Source organism: Puma concolor, chromosome B4, assembly GCF_028749965.1.
Source record: "Puma concolor isolate L17-30 chromosome B4, mPumCon1.1.hap2, whole genome shotgun sequence".
In the NCBI taxonomy this organism is placed as follows: Eukaryota; Metazoa; Chordata; class Mammalia; order Carnivora; family Felidae; genus Puma; species Puma concolor.
This window is the reverse complement of record NC_141673.1, coordinates 111,866,347-111,882,018: the sequence shown is the minus strand read 5'-3', so window position 1 is coordinate 111,882,018 and position 15,672 is coordinate 111,866,347. Positions and strand designations below refer to the sequence as shown.

Below are 15,672 nucleotides of genomic sequence, written 5' to 3'. Positions count from 1 at the left end.
ATAGTATTATATTCTTCCATCAGGAGGCACATGATACTTAGTCCACTCTCCTTAATTTATTATCTTTTTTTATATTAGCAAGTAATTGATGATAAGTACATAGATTCATTATTTCATCAGGAATGGCAAATTAGTAATATTCTAATTCTATTATTACTTTGTCACTTATTGGCTATGATACTTCTATACAAAGAAACTTCCCTTTCATCTACTACTTAGTTACCCAATAATACTATTCATACAGGAAAGAGAGGAGAGATACCTAATTCTTTAATTCTTTTATCAGTTTCCCAAATAATAAGTTGATCCATTAGTATCCTTCGCCTTGCTTGTTTACTTATTTTTTTAATCTTTTAATGTTTATTTATTTTTGAAAGAGAGAGAGACAGAGCACAAGCAGGGGAGGGGCAGAGAGGGAGGGAGACACAGAATCCCAAGCAACTCCAGGCTCTGTGCTGTCAGCACAGAGCCCAATGTGGGGCTGAAACCCATGGACTGCAAGATCATGACCTGAACCGAAGTCACATACTTAACTGACTGAGCCAGCCAGGCACCCCATCCTAGCTTATTTACTTATCGTCATTATGAATTCAAGAATACATTGCTATTTACTAACCTTATTAATGTTCTAATAGTCTCTCCTGTGCCAGTGGGAACTTCCATATGACTCCTGGGCCCTGCTGACACAACTCTAGTAATCTTTCATAGCTTCGTTATTTTCTTATGTGGCAGGATGATCCAGAATCATCTCCTACATTTCCTCCCTGAACCAGAATTCAGCCATTTCTCCATGAATTTCCAAAAGGACAGTTCTGGTCCTTTTAAATGGAAAATGCAATTCCCAAAGTACAGTCTAGATATCAGGGAATGTTCAGTTATTGGGCTGGGGCATTAATTCTAGACATATTCAGTAAATGCATATAGAATCTTCCCTTCCTTCCTCCTTCCTTTTTTATTTTTATTTATTTTTGTATGTGTGTGAAATGAAACATACCATAGATTCATTATATGTCCTATTCAAATTGAGAATCATGGGGTTTTTATGTATTCTACTCTAAGTTGTATCTGTATTCCTTTTCCTCTATACTCTGAATCCTGAATCCTCAATGGCACAAGAAATAGAATTAGAATATTATTATAATTCTTCATTTCCTCCATCTCATAATATCCACCCAACAATCTAAGACTAATGGTACCAATGTTACCAACAACAAACTGTTGCAAGGTTCGTTTGTTTCATGCTTTTTTTTTTCCATCTTCCCTTGGTGGTACAAATTACTAATATTTATAGTTACCTGAAATAGTTACTCTTGGATGACTGAGCAACCAACTGGACATATAATTTATGTTTACTTATGTCAAATGATTTTTAAGAATTACTATTAAACTATTAATAGTATTAAAATTTGATTATTAACTATATAAAATATAACATGCTTTGAATGCAAACTATACAAAACAAGAGGTTTTAAGTCAGCCTTGCTTCTATTCCATTTCGTTCATCTTATTCTCTCCATTCCCTGCAGGTACCTATTCTTTATGGTTATCCTTTTTTTACTTTATTTCTTCAACCTAAGAAGATTTTTATATAGTCTTTCACTATGTGGTCTATTTTATTTACTTTTTCATTTTTTAAAGCACATTTTTTGGAATTAAAAAAACTTACTTTAGTGTTAATATTTATATTTGCACTGTTTGTGTAATACTGCCCATAATTCCCTCTATTGATTACCTTCTATGAGGAATATCATTATTAGCTAGTCATCACTTTTTGTCCTTCAGTTTAAGGGTATTATTCAGAACACTGTTCAATATACTAGGCTCAAGAAAATTTTTATCAAGTGTTAGTTTTAATTTCTCTTAGATAACTGCTATTTTGACCATAAAGACAATGATTCATTAATTCAGGGTTTCTCTACCTCAGCACTATTGACATTTTGGGCAGGAGAGTTGATGTGAGGAACTGTCCTATGCCTTGTAGGATGTTTGGCAACATCCTTGGCCTTAATCAGATGCTCATAGTATACCCCATCTTTACCAGTTGTGACAACCAAAAATATCTCCATATATTTTCAATTATCCCTTGTGGGAAAATATCACTCATACCTGAGAACCACTAATTTAACTAACTCAAGGTTCTTGTTTATATGTATTACAAGGACAAACTAGTGTCAACTTATAAAAAAGCATAAAAAGACCTGAATATGAGAATTCTGTGTATTAAATCCACCTAAGCTTTATCTTAATTCGCAAACTTAATGTTCCCTGTTTTACTCAGAAAAAAAAAAAAATTGTATACATCAATTCTTCATGCAAAGAAGTAGAGGAATGAATTCATTCATAGCAAAACTTGGAAAACATATAGAGTTATCACTTTCTTTCTCTAAGTTTAAGTATTAGGAGTTTATTTATCTGAAACCTTATATTAACCATGCACTTAATTAGATTTGATTATTCCCCAATTCCACAAATTTCTATATATCATTAGATTCTTTATTTCCATATTTGTAAATCAGGAAGACTACTAAACATAAATTCCTTGTTGACAAGGATGAGGCCTTATTAACTCAACTCTGGACTCATCACCTATCACAATGCCTGGCCCATCATAGTCCAACTCTTGTACTATGTTTGAGTGAGTGGTATTAATACAGTATGACCAATCATCTTAACAGACAGGGGATTCGTATATAATGGGTAACTTTTACATAGTCACTAAACCTTGTGTTTAGTAGATGCTTACCAAACACTTGCCCAGGGGCTGCCCAAACCATAAAATCTAAATAAACTTAGCATATAAAATACAGAACTGAAAAGTAATATTTACATATTCTCCCACTGATGGCTATAAGACATTTCAAATGGTTCAAATAAAAGTTCCTTTTCTCAATAAAGACAAGGTAAAAGAGATATTTTGTGTTGAAAACAGCATTTAAATTTTAACACAACAGGACCAGCCAAATGTGGGTGGTGGTGGTGAAGAAATGTTGCTGAGTGAAGAACAGTCAAAAGACAAAACTTGATGGAAAGTATGCCATTCAAATTCTTCTTAACATAAAGACAGCATTTACCTTTCCTCCAACACTTTTTTAAGGAGCAGCTCCATTAAAGGCATATCCGGCTTTATAAAACACATGAATAAAAAACTACAACAACAACATAAGAAAAAGCTCTATATTTAATTATGTATATTAGGGTGCAATTATTCACATAAAGACACTATTTTCCAAATATCAGGCACCTGAATACCTATAGTATTATTTAATTAAAAATTTACTTTAAAGTTTACTTATTTTGAGAGAGAGACAGTGTGTGTGTGCATGAGCAAGGGAGGAGCAAAGAGAGAGGGAGACAGAATCCCAAGCAGGCTCAGCACTGACAGCCTTAAAACTTACTTTAAATCACATTTGGGCAATCTACTTTTTATAAATGGATTTAGGGGCACCTGGGTGGCTCAATCGGTTAAGTGTCTGACTGTTGATTTCTGCTCAGGTCATGATCTCATGGTTCGTGAGATCGAGGCCCATGTAGGGCTCTGCACTGACAGCGTGGAGCCTGCTTGGGATTCGCTCTCTGCCCCTCCCTCCCTCACTCGCAGTCTCTCTCTCTCTAAATAAATAAATAAACATTAAAAAATATAACAAGTGAGTTTATTCCAAGCAATCACTAAAAACACGGACTTAACGAGCTGCTATACAACAGAAAAAGTAACTAGTGTACCACTTACATATTGCCTTGCATACCATGCCATGCATGGCACATACCTCACATTTTGAGGAATGTTGCCTGAAGTAAATCCAACAAGGTTTTTAAAATAGCATATTCATGTAGTAATCAAACGTTACTTCCACAAAATTAGTTTAAAAATATGTTTATACATGCATACAAACCTAAATTTTATAAGAATAAACCATATAGGGGCGCCTGGGTGGCGCAGTCGGTTAAGTGTCCGACTTCAGCCAGGTCACGATCTCGCGGTCCGTGAGTTCGAGCCCCGCGTCAGGCTCTGGGCTGATGGCTCAGAGCCTGGAGCCTGTTTCCGATTCTGTGTCTCCCTCTCTCTCTGCCCCTCCCCCGTTCATGCTCTGTCTCTCTCTGTCCCAAAAATAAATAAACGTTGAAAAAAAATTAAAAAAAAAAAAAAAGAATAAACCATATATTCTAAATACTATCTAACTATATTCTATTTAGGATTCTGTGTATTATTATAGAGATATTATAATATAATATATATATAATTATAATTATATATAATTATATATAATATATTATATATATTAATATATAATATATAAATAATATATAATATTATATATAATTATATAATTATATATAATATATAATTATAATATATAATATATAATAAAATATAAAATATATAATATAATATTATATATTATTACCTATTATACACGAAGATGTACTAAAGACTATTGGCAAAATCACACAGCACTTGAAAAACTGCAATGTTTCTACATAAATGTGACTAAAAGATAACAATTTTTAACTTATATTTATTGAAATGGACCTTCTTAACAACTGCTCAATTATAAGATTAGATAATTACAAACACTGAATTTATTTTTAGCAAAAGTTCTCCACTTTTCTGAGTAAATCTGTAGGAATGGCAGACAGAATTATTCAGGCAAATATTCTAGAACTTGAGTACTCTATGACCCCAGATTCCTAATATAAACTCAAGAAGCCCTGTATTTTCCTTCCTGTGGAATGTATTCTAACAGCCACTCTTCCAAATCTCTGAAGATAACTCTATCCCTGCGGTCACTTCATCACCTGCTCTTTAGATAGAGTTCAAGTAATGGCTGTATCCAAGTTAATTATCAATCAGAGATGCTATGCTCTGATTCACTGTGAGGCCTTTGACTATTTCCTATTTGATCTAACATTCAGAAGAAATACACGGAAAGAAAAATTCAGGTAATATAACTTTACAGTTATCCTTACTTACCTTGGGTGAGCGATTGAAAGTCTACCAGTCTAAAGTAAAATAAGCCTAATATATTAATGTGTGAAGAATCTTGACTACCTCTCCAGCAAAAGACATTTGCCCAGGTCCTAAACTTAATCAGTTCTGATAAAAACAGATAATGAACTCCATTCACAGGAGCATGGCTGGATAACAAGAGTTGGCATCCCTGCAAATTACGATGAAACATGCAGAGAAGAAAGAGCCTTCACTTACTTGCACGAAGGACTGAAGGTGTCACTTCAATCTCACTTGTCGCTTGGTAAGGCTGAAAGGCGGAGACACTGCTGGTGCCCAGCTCACTGCCAAATACCTCTGGACTCTGGGTGCCCGTGGAGCTGGCACTGGTGCCGTCACCTCCATGATGTGGATCTTGCTCATCAAACACTGCCACCAGCTAGAAATGGAAGGTAAATTTGCATTTATAAACAAAGGCATTTATAATTGCTACCAAAAACTTATACCACATTGGACATAAATCGATAGAGGAGAAATACTGCTATCTAAGCACCCAGAAATGTTATGTCTTAGGAAGCCAAACTTCAACGAAACAGTCTTTCCCTGAGTTTTGATGGTTTACTTTTTTATTTCTCAGTTGTGCATTTCAAATCCAAAACTCTAAGGATGAAAAATAATAAAATGGTTTTATATCACAGAATGCTAAAGGAAATAGGGTCGATTTAAATCTTTTTGTAAATGATATACTAAGAGGAAAAGAAAATGGATTTTTATATGTAATGCATATGTATGATATATAGTACTGTATATACAGCAAAAGGTAGAAGGTACCTTTCACTCAGTAGGAAAGAGTATTAAAAATTATACATGTGTCTGCCCATTTGTGCATAAGAAATATAGGAAGGATAAAAGACAGTTATCACCCAGAAGTTACTAAGAACAGGGTTGAAAGAAAGAAAATAGGAACAATGAAGGAGGTAGGAGAGAAAAGAATTAAGTAATTTTAGAAAACTATTTTCACTGCTTAATCTAAGGTTAGAGAAAAAAACAACTTTCACATAAATTTGTTTCTCACAAGTGCATGGCTTACAAATTCTCACACTATTGGGGTGCCTGGGTGGCACAGTCGGTTAAGCGTCCGACTTCAGCCAGGTCACGATCTCGCGGTCCGTGAGTTCGAGCCCCGCGTCGGGCTCTGGGCTGATGGCTCAGAGCTTGGAGCCTGCTTCCGATTCTGTGTCTCCCTCTCTCTCTGCCCCTCCCCCGTTCATGCTCTCTCTCTGTCCCCAAAATAAATAAACGTTGAAAAAAAAAAAATTCTCACACTATTAGACAGACACACACACACAAGTAATGAATAAGAAAGAAAAATATTTTGAATAATGAAAGTCAAAATTCTCACTGTCAGAAACAGAAATTACAAATAACGAAATAAATTCTGTGATGTTAGATTGAAATTACAGGCATCAATATAAATATGTGGTTTTGTAAGCGGGCAGGTAGACTGACAAGATAGGGATGGATGAATGTTAATGCATGTGTGGTTCTTAGCCCTGCCCACTGAGAGGTCCTAGAAGCGATCACACCGTGTGAAGGAACACAAGTGCCTGAATCTTGGCCTCTGATACCATTTTCCAATAAATGAACAAGGGCTCCCTAGAAAAATAGCTGATTCCAGGGTTGGGGCAGAGAAAATGATAGATGGGCCTGGAACACCTTGGCAATGCTAAAAAGTAAAGCAGTACTCAAAAGTGAAGGAGGCACATCAAAGGGAATCAGGTGTGGGACGTCTGGGTGGCTCAGTCGGTTAAACGTCTGACTCTTGGTTTTGGCTCAGGTCTAAATCTCATGATTCTGTGCATTTGAGACCCGCACTGGCCTCTGTGCTGACAGCATGAAGCCTGCCTGGGATTCTCTTTCTCTCTCCCTCTCTCTCTGCCCCTCCCTCATTGACACTCTCTCTCTCAAAACAAATAAATAAACGTAAAAAAAGAAAGGGTCGGTGTCTGGGTGGCTCAGTAGATTGAGTGTTCAACTTCGGCTCAAGTCGTGATCTCAGAGTTCATGAGTTTGAGCCCCACATCGGGCTCTGTGCTGACAGCTCAGAGCCTGGAACCTGCTTAGGTTTCTGTGTCCCCCGCTCTCTCTGCCCCTCCCCCACTCACGCTCTATCTCTCTGACTCTAAGAAATAAAAAAACATAGTTTAAAACAAAAAAAAATCAGGTGCCAACCAGAAAGAAGTCCCAATGGCCAAAGCTGAGACAACCTGTAAACAAGTAAATAATAATACAGTTAGATTTTAGCTCCAAAATAAACTAAATATGTGTGAATCCATGATGATATAAGTAAATCTTTGAAGAAATCATTAATGGTGGAAAATAGACAGCTCTTCCACACCATAGCATTGCAATTAATAGTTATAGAAGAAATGATGGAAATAGAAGAAATCACCAAGCAATCTCCACAGCAATAGTTGTTGCAGGCGAGATCACCAATGGAAGCTAAAACTACTGGGTGAGAATATGATGAGAAACAGGATATTTGCAGATCTCAAAGTATCTCCCCACAAAATACTTTTTAATTAAAAAGAGAAAAATAGTATCTTTGCAGGGGAGAAACTTGCAGAAACCACTTTACCAAGGTTAACATCACCAGTAATAAGTCATATCACCCTCTGATAAAATGCAGAGAAGGATATAAAATTACTTCTGTGTGATTCCTGCTGAAAATGTGTATCTTTGATCTAATCATCAGAAAACATCAGATATATCCAACTCAAGGGGCCTTGTATAAAATAACTCTTTAAAAATATTAAAGTCATGAAAGTCAACGAAAAGCTTATGAAATTGTGGAAGTTGGAAGAGACAGAGCAGTGTGCGGTCCTTGTCTCGATCCTGGGCTACAAAAAGGACATTAGTAGAAAAGAGACAAGAGGTGCATGGATGGCTCAGTCGGATGAGTGTCCTACTTCAGCTCAGGTCACGATCTCAAGGTTTGTGAGTTTGAGCCCCTCAATGGGCTTGCTGCTGTCAGCATGGAATCTGCTTTGGATCTTCTGTCCTCCTCCCCCTCTCTCTCTGCCCCTCCCCTGTTTGTGCTCTCTCTCTCTCAAAAATAAAAAAACATTAAAAAAAAAAAGTCATAGAGAGGGAAGATGGCGGCATAGGAGGACACTGGGCTCACCGCGCGTCCTGCTGATCACTTAGATTCCACCTACACCTGCCTAAATAACCCAGAAAACCGCCAGAGGATTAGGAGAACGGAGTCACCGGAGCCAAGCGCAGACGAGAGGCCCACGGAAGAGGGTAGGAAGGGCGGCGAGGTGATGCGCGCTCCACGGACTGGCGGGAGGGAGCCGGGGCGGAGGGGCGGCTCGCCGGCCAAGCAGAGCCCCCGAGTCTGGCTTGCAAAAAGCGGAGGGGCCTGATGGACTGTGTTCCCACAGCAAGCGCGACTTAGCGTCTGGGAGGTCATAAGTTAACAGCTCTGCTCAGAAAGCGGGAAGGCTGGAGGACAAAGGGAAGGAGAGCTGCTGAGCCCCCTGACGACAGAGCTCAGTTTGGTGGGGAACAAAGGCGCTCGCCAGCGCCATCTCCCCCGCCCATCCCCAGCCAAAATCCCAAAGAGAACCAGTTCCTGCCAGGGAACTTGCTCGCTCCGCGCAAACACCCAACTCTGCGCTTCTGCGGAGCCAAACCTCCGGCAGCGGATCTGACTCCCTCCTGCTGCCACAGGGCCCCTCCTGAAGTGGATCGCCTAAGGAGAAGCAAGCTAAGCCTGCCCCTCCTGCCCCCGTGCACCTTGCCTACCCACCCCAGCTAAGACGCCAGATTCCCAGCATCACAAGCCTGGCAGTGTGCAAGTAGCCCAGACAGGCCACCCCACCCCACAGTGAATCCCGCCCCTAGGAGAGGGGAAGAGAAGGCACACACCAGTCTGACTGTGGACACAGCGGTGGGCTGGGGGCAGACATCAGGTCTGACTGCGGCTCCGCCCACCAACTCCAGTTATACACCACAGCACAGGGGAAGTGCTCTGCAGGTCCTCACCACGCCAGGGACTATCCAAAATGACCAAGCGGAAGAATTCCCCTCAGAAGAATCTCCAGGAAATAACAACAGCTAATGAGCTGATCAAAAAGGATTTAAATAATATAACAGAAAGTGAATTTAGAATAATAGTCATAAAATTAATCGCTGGGCTTGAAAACAGTATAGCTGACAGCAGAGAATCTCTTGCTACAGAGACCAAGGGACTAAGGAACAGTCACGAGGAGCTGAAAAACGCTTTAAACGAAATGCATAACAAAATGGAAACCACCACGGCTTGGATTGAAGAGGCAGAGGAGAGAATAGGTGAACTAGAAGATAAAGTTATGGAAAAAGAGGAAGCTGAGAAAAAGAGAGATAAAAAAATCCAGGAGTATGAGGGGAAAATTAGAGAACTAAGGGATACACTAAAAAGAAATAATATACGCATCATTGGTATCCCAGAGGAGGAAGAGAGAGGGAAAGGTGCTGAAGGGGTACTTGAAGAAATAATAGCTGAGAACTACCCTGCAGTGGGGAAGGAAAAAGGCATTGAAATCCAAGAGGCACAGAGAACTCCCTTCAGACGTAACTTGAATCGATCTTCTGCACGACATATCATAGTGAAACTGGCAAAATACAAGGAAAAAGAGAAAATTCTGAAAGCAGCAAGGGGTAAACGTGCCCTCACATATAAAGGGAGACCTATAAGACTCCTGACTGATCTCTCTTTTGAAACTTGGCAGGCCAGAAAGAATTGGCACGAGATTTTCAGTGTGCTAGACAGAAAAAATATGCAGCCGAGAATCCTTTATCCAGCAAGTCTGTCATTTAGAATAGAAGGAGAGATAAAGGTCTTCCCAAACAAACAAAAACTGAAGGAATTTGTCACCACTAAACCAGCCCTACAAGAGATCCTATGGGGGGACCCTGTGAGACAAAGTACCAGAGACATCACTACAAGCATAAAACATACAGACATCACAATGACTCTAAACCCATATCTTTCTATAATAACACTGAATGTAAATGGATTAAATGCGCCAACCAAAAGACATAGGGTATCAGAATGGATAAAAAAACAAGACCCATCTATTTGCTGTCTACAAGAGACTCATTTTAGACCTGAGGACACCTTTAGATTGAGAGTGAGGGGATGGAGAACTATTTATCATGCTACTGGAAGCCAAAAGAAAGCTGGAGTAGCCATACTTATATTAGACAAACTAGACTTTAAATTAAAGGCTGTAACAAGAGATGAAGAAGGACATTATATAATAGTGACAGGGTCTATCCATCAGGAAGAGCTAACAATTATAAATGTCTATGCGCCGAATACCGGAGCGCCCAAATATATAAAACAATTACTCATAAACATAAGCAACCTTATTGAGAAGAATGTGGTAATTGCAGGGGACTTTAACACCCCACTTACAGAAATGGATAGATCATCTAGACGCACGGTCAATAAAGAAACAAGGGCCCTGAATGAGACATTGGATCAGATGGACTTGACAGATATATTTAGAACTCTGCATCCCAAAGCAACAGAATATACTTTCTTCTCGAGTGCACATGGAACATTCTCCAAGATAGATCATATACTGGGTCACAAAACAGCCCTTCATAAGTTTGCAAGAATTGAAATCATACCATGCATACTTTCAGACCACAATGCTATGAAGCTTGAAATCAACCACAGAAAAAAGTCTGGAAAACCTCCAAAAGCATGGAGGTTAAAGAACACCCTACTAACGAATGAGTGGGTCAACCAGGCAATTAGAGAAGAAATTAAAAAATATATGGAAACAAACGAAAATGAAAATACAACAATCCAAACGCTTTGGGACGCAGCGAAGGCAGTCCTGAGAGGAAAATACATTGCAATCCAGGCCTATCTCAAGAAACAAGAAAAATCCCAAATACAAAATCTAACAGCACACCTAAAGGAAATAGAAGAAGAACAGCAAAGGCAACCTAAACCCAGCAGAAGAAGAGAAATAATAAAGATCAGAGCAGAAATAAACAATATAGAATCTAAAAAAACTGTAGAGCAGATCAACGAAACCAAGAGTTGGTTTTTTGCAAAAATAAACAAAATTGACAAACCTCTAGCCAGGCTTCTCAAAAAGAAAAGGGAGAGGACCCAAATAGATAAAATCATGAATGAAAATGGAATTATTACAACCAATCCCTCAGAGATACAAACAATTATCAGGGAATACTATGAAAAATTATATGCCAACAAATTGGACAACCTGGAAGACATGGACAAATTCCTGAACACCCACACTCTTCTAAAACTCAATCAGGAGGAAATAGAAAGCTTGAACAGACCCATAACCAGCGAAGAAATTGAATCAGTTATCAAAAATCTCCCAACAAATAAGAGTCCAGGACCAGATGGCTTCCCAGGGGAGTTCTACCAGACGTTTAAAGCAGAGATAATACCTATCCTTCTCAAGCTATTCCAAGAAATAGAAAGGGAAGGAAAACTTCCAGACTCATTCTATGAAGCCAGTATTACTTTGATTCCCAAACCAGACAGAGACCCAGTAAAAAAAGAGAACTACAGGCCAATATCCCTGATGAATATGGATGCAAAAATTCTCAATAAGATACTAGCAAATCGAATTCAATGGCATATAAAAAGAATTATTCACCATGATCAAGTGGGATTCATTCCTGGGATGCAGGGCTGGTTCAACATTCGCAAATCAATCAACGTGATACATCACATTAACAAAAAAAAAGAGAAGAACCATATGATCCTGTCAATCGATGCAGAAAAGGCCTTTGACAAAATCCAGCACCCTTTCTTAATAAAAACCCTTGAGAAAGTCGGGATAGAAGGAACATACTTAAAGATCATAAAAGCCATTTATGAAAAGCCCACAGCTAACATCATCCTCAACGGGGAAAAACTGAGAGCTTTTTCCCTGAGATCAGGAACACGACAGGGATGCCCACTGTCACTGCTGTTGTTTAACATAGTGCTGGAAGTTCTAGCATCAGCAATCAGACAACAAAAGGAAATCAAAGGCATCAAAATTGGCAAAGATGAAGTCAAGCTTTCGCTTTTTGCAGATGACATGATATTATACATGGAAAATCCGATAGACTCCACCAAAAGTCTGCTAGAACTGATACATGAATTCAGCAAAGTTGCAGGATACAAAATCAATGTACAGAAATCAGTTGCATTCTTATACACTAACAATGAAGCAACAGAAAGACAAATAAAGAAACTGATCCCATTCACAATTGCACCAAGAAGCATCAAATACCTAGGAATAAATCTAACCAAAGATGTAAAGGATCTGTATGCTGAAAACTATAGAAAGCTTATGAAGGTAATTGAAGAAGATTTAAAGAAATGGAAAGACATTCCCTGCTCATGGATTGGAAGAATAAATGTCAAAATGTCAATACTACCCAAAGCTATCTACACATTCAATGCAATCCCAATCAAAATTGCACCAGCATTCTTCTCGAAACTAGAACAAGCAATCCTAAAATTCATATGGAACCACAAAAGGCCCCGAATAGCCAAAGGAATTTTGAAGAAGAAGACCAAAGCAGGAGGCATCACAATCCCAGACTTTAGCCTCTACTACAAAGCTGTCATCATCAAGACAGCATGGTATTGGCACAAAAACAGACACATAGACCAATGGAATAGAATAGAAACCCCAGAACTAGACCCACAAACGTATGGCCAACTCATCTTTGACAAAGCAGGAAAGAACATCCAATGGAAAAAAGACAGTCTCTTTAACAAATGGTGCTGGGAGAACTGGACAGCAACATGCAGAAGGTTGAAACTAGACCACTTTCTCACACCATTCACAAAAATAAACTCAAAATGGATAAAGGACCTGAATGTGAGACAGGAAACCATCAAAACCTTAGAGGAGAAAGCAGGAAAAGACCTCTCTGACCTCAGCCGTAGCAATCTCTTACTCGACACATCCCCAAAGGCAAGGGAATTAAAAGCAAAAGTGAATTCCTGGGACCTTATGAAGATAAAAAGCTTCTGCACAGCAAAGGAAACAACCAACAAAACTAAAAGGCAACCAACGGAATGGGAAAAGATATTTGCAAATGACATATCGGACAAAGGGCTAGTATCCAAAACCTATAAAGAGCTCACCAAACTCCACACCTGAAAAGCAAATAACCCAGTGAAGAAATGGGCAGAAAACATGAATAGACACTTCTCTAAAGAAGACATCCGGATGGCCAACAGGCACATGAAAAGATGTTCAGCGTCGCTCCTTATCAGGGAAATACAAATCAAAACCACACTCAGGTATCACCTCACGCCAGTCAGAGTGGCCAAAATGAACAAATCAGGAGACTATAGATGCTGGAGAGGATGTGGAGAAACGGGAACCCTCTTGCACTGTTGGTGGGAATGCAAATTGGTGCAGCCACTCTGGAAAGCAGTGTGGAGGTTCCTCAGAAAATTAAAAATAGACCTACCCTATGACCCAGCAATAGCACTGCCAAGAATCTACCCAAGGGACACAGGAGTACTGATGCATAGGGGCACTTGTACCCAATGTTCATAGCAGCACTCTCAACAATAGCCAAATTATGGAAAGAGCCTAAATGTCCATCAACTGATGAATGGATAAAGAAATTGTGGTTTATATACACAATGGAATACTACGTGGCAATGAGAAAAAATGAAATATGGCCTTTTGTAGCAACGTGGATGGAACTGGAGAGTGTGATGCTAAGTGAAATAAGCCATACAGAGAAAGACAGATACCATATGGTTTCACTCTTATGTGGATCCTGAGAAACTTAACAGGAACCCATGGGGGAGGGGAAGGAAAAAAAAAAAAAAAAAAAAGAGATTAGAGTGGGAGAGAGCCAAAGCATAAGAGACTGTTGAGAACTGAGAACAAACTAAGGGTTGATGGGGGGTGGGAGGGAGGAGAGGGTGGGTGATGGGTATTGAGGAGGGCACCTTTTGGGATGAGCACTGGGTGTTGTATGGAAACCAATTTGACAATAAATTTCATATATAAATAAAAAAAAAAGTCATACATGTATAAATCATACATTTATAAATCATACATTTATAAAAAAAAAAAGACAAAATTCAGATGAGGGCTACAGACAGTATTGACTCAATGTTACTAGTTTCCTACCTTTGGTAATTGTCCTACAGTTATGTCCACTATTACATTAGAGGCGAATGAAGGGTATGTGGAAACAGTCTATACTATTTTTGCAATTTTTCTCAAATATAAAATTATTTCAAAACTACAATATCATAATACAGCATTACAAAGTACCATGAAAATTAAAATTCAATCTATTTCTTTTTATCACGAAACAGTGGCAGTCCTTGAAAATCTCAGAGTAATGAAGATCTAAAGACCAGTCGTACCTTGTTGGTCATTCACACTGCAATTCTATGCTTGCAAACTAACCTTGGCTTCCAAGGAAAGTGGAACCATGACTGACCCCCAAAATCCCCACTCCTTCTACCTCTAATTCAAGCTTTTCCAATGTGAATAGTCCTATCAGTTAAAGTAAAGTAAGAGGAATTTACAGACCATGGTAAATACTTAATCATTCCAATCTTTATTTCTGAGAGACTATTGTCATTTTGAGCAAATGCTATTTCCATGAACATTTATATACCATCAATTAATTCATAAGACAAAAAAAGAAAACCTAAGGTCACAGAGACATGTAAACAAACATGAAGCTCAGAACCCTGCTGTGGCATCATATATAATTAGCTGATTAAACAACGTGGAGGGAGGTTAAGTGGTAAGAAGAAATTAAAGTAGGACAAATAGTTGGACCACTCAACCTTACAATAAGCAATATAAATGGGAAAAGAAATCCTTAGCAGTTAAAAAAAAATGGAAAGGTGTTTGTATGTATACACTGAAGTTTCCATATACAGAAATAAAATCAGCCTATTTATCTGACACTGACTGGCAAGAATCTCCCAGGATTAGTAACACACACATTCTACTAGATCAGGGGTCAGTAAACTATTGAAAGATCTAGATAGTAAATATTTTTGGAGCTGTGCAATCCATGCAGCCTCCCTCACAACTATTCTACTTTGCCTTTGTAGCATAAAAACAGCCACTGGCAATACATAAATAAATGAGCATGGTTTAAATAAAATAGGTTAAAATAAAACTTTGTTTACAAAGCAGGTGGTGGACCAAATTTGGCCCACAGGCCATAATTTGATAACCCTGCACTAGAATGCTCATCCATCCAGTAACATCCAATTTATAATTTTGAACTTCCAAAATAAAGCTAAAAGTCAAGGTACCTCAGTAACCCTGATAAACTAATGATATCCATTTTAAGCTCTTCACTGAGATTCTGAATTTTCATCCTTGATTTTAATATCATAAGACTTCTCACAAGGTGTGTGGCTTAATATGCATTTTGAAGATATTAAACTCTGACATTTGGTGTTTAATTGGAAGCAAATGAAATTCAAGTTTTGTTATTAACTTTTTACAATGGTGTGTTCTCTGAAGAATCAAGTCCTTTCTGCAAACTGAAAATGGAGATTGCAAATTACAAAGAACGAGTCTTTAAATGCCACACATGGAAGAACTTATACATGTATATTAGTTTCAATAATTATCTCCCGCATTTTTAGAAAACACAAGTATAATGAAATCTGGACTGTGTCACGAACAAAT

General features: G+C 38.4%; 1 protein-coding gene across 18 annotated transcripts in view; it reads right to left on the bottom strand.

The window, feature by feature from the left end:
• The window catches only part of PARD3 (par-3 family cell polarity regulator), a 680,086-nt gene that overhangs the window by 396,906 nt on the left and 267,508 nt on the right, over positions 1 to 15,672 (bottom strand). For all 18 annotated transcript variants that reach the window (XM_086714599.1, XM_086714604.1, XM_086714589.1 and 15 more), the window contains one exon: positions 5,204 to 5,384. In XM_086714599.1, the coding sequence (XP_086570725.1) occupies positions 5,204 to 5,384 (181 nt within the window). The remainder of the gene's footprint in view (positions 1 to 5,203; positions 5,385 to 15,672) is intronic.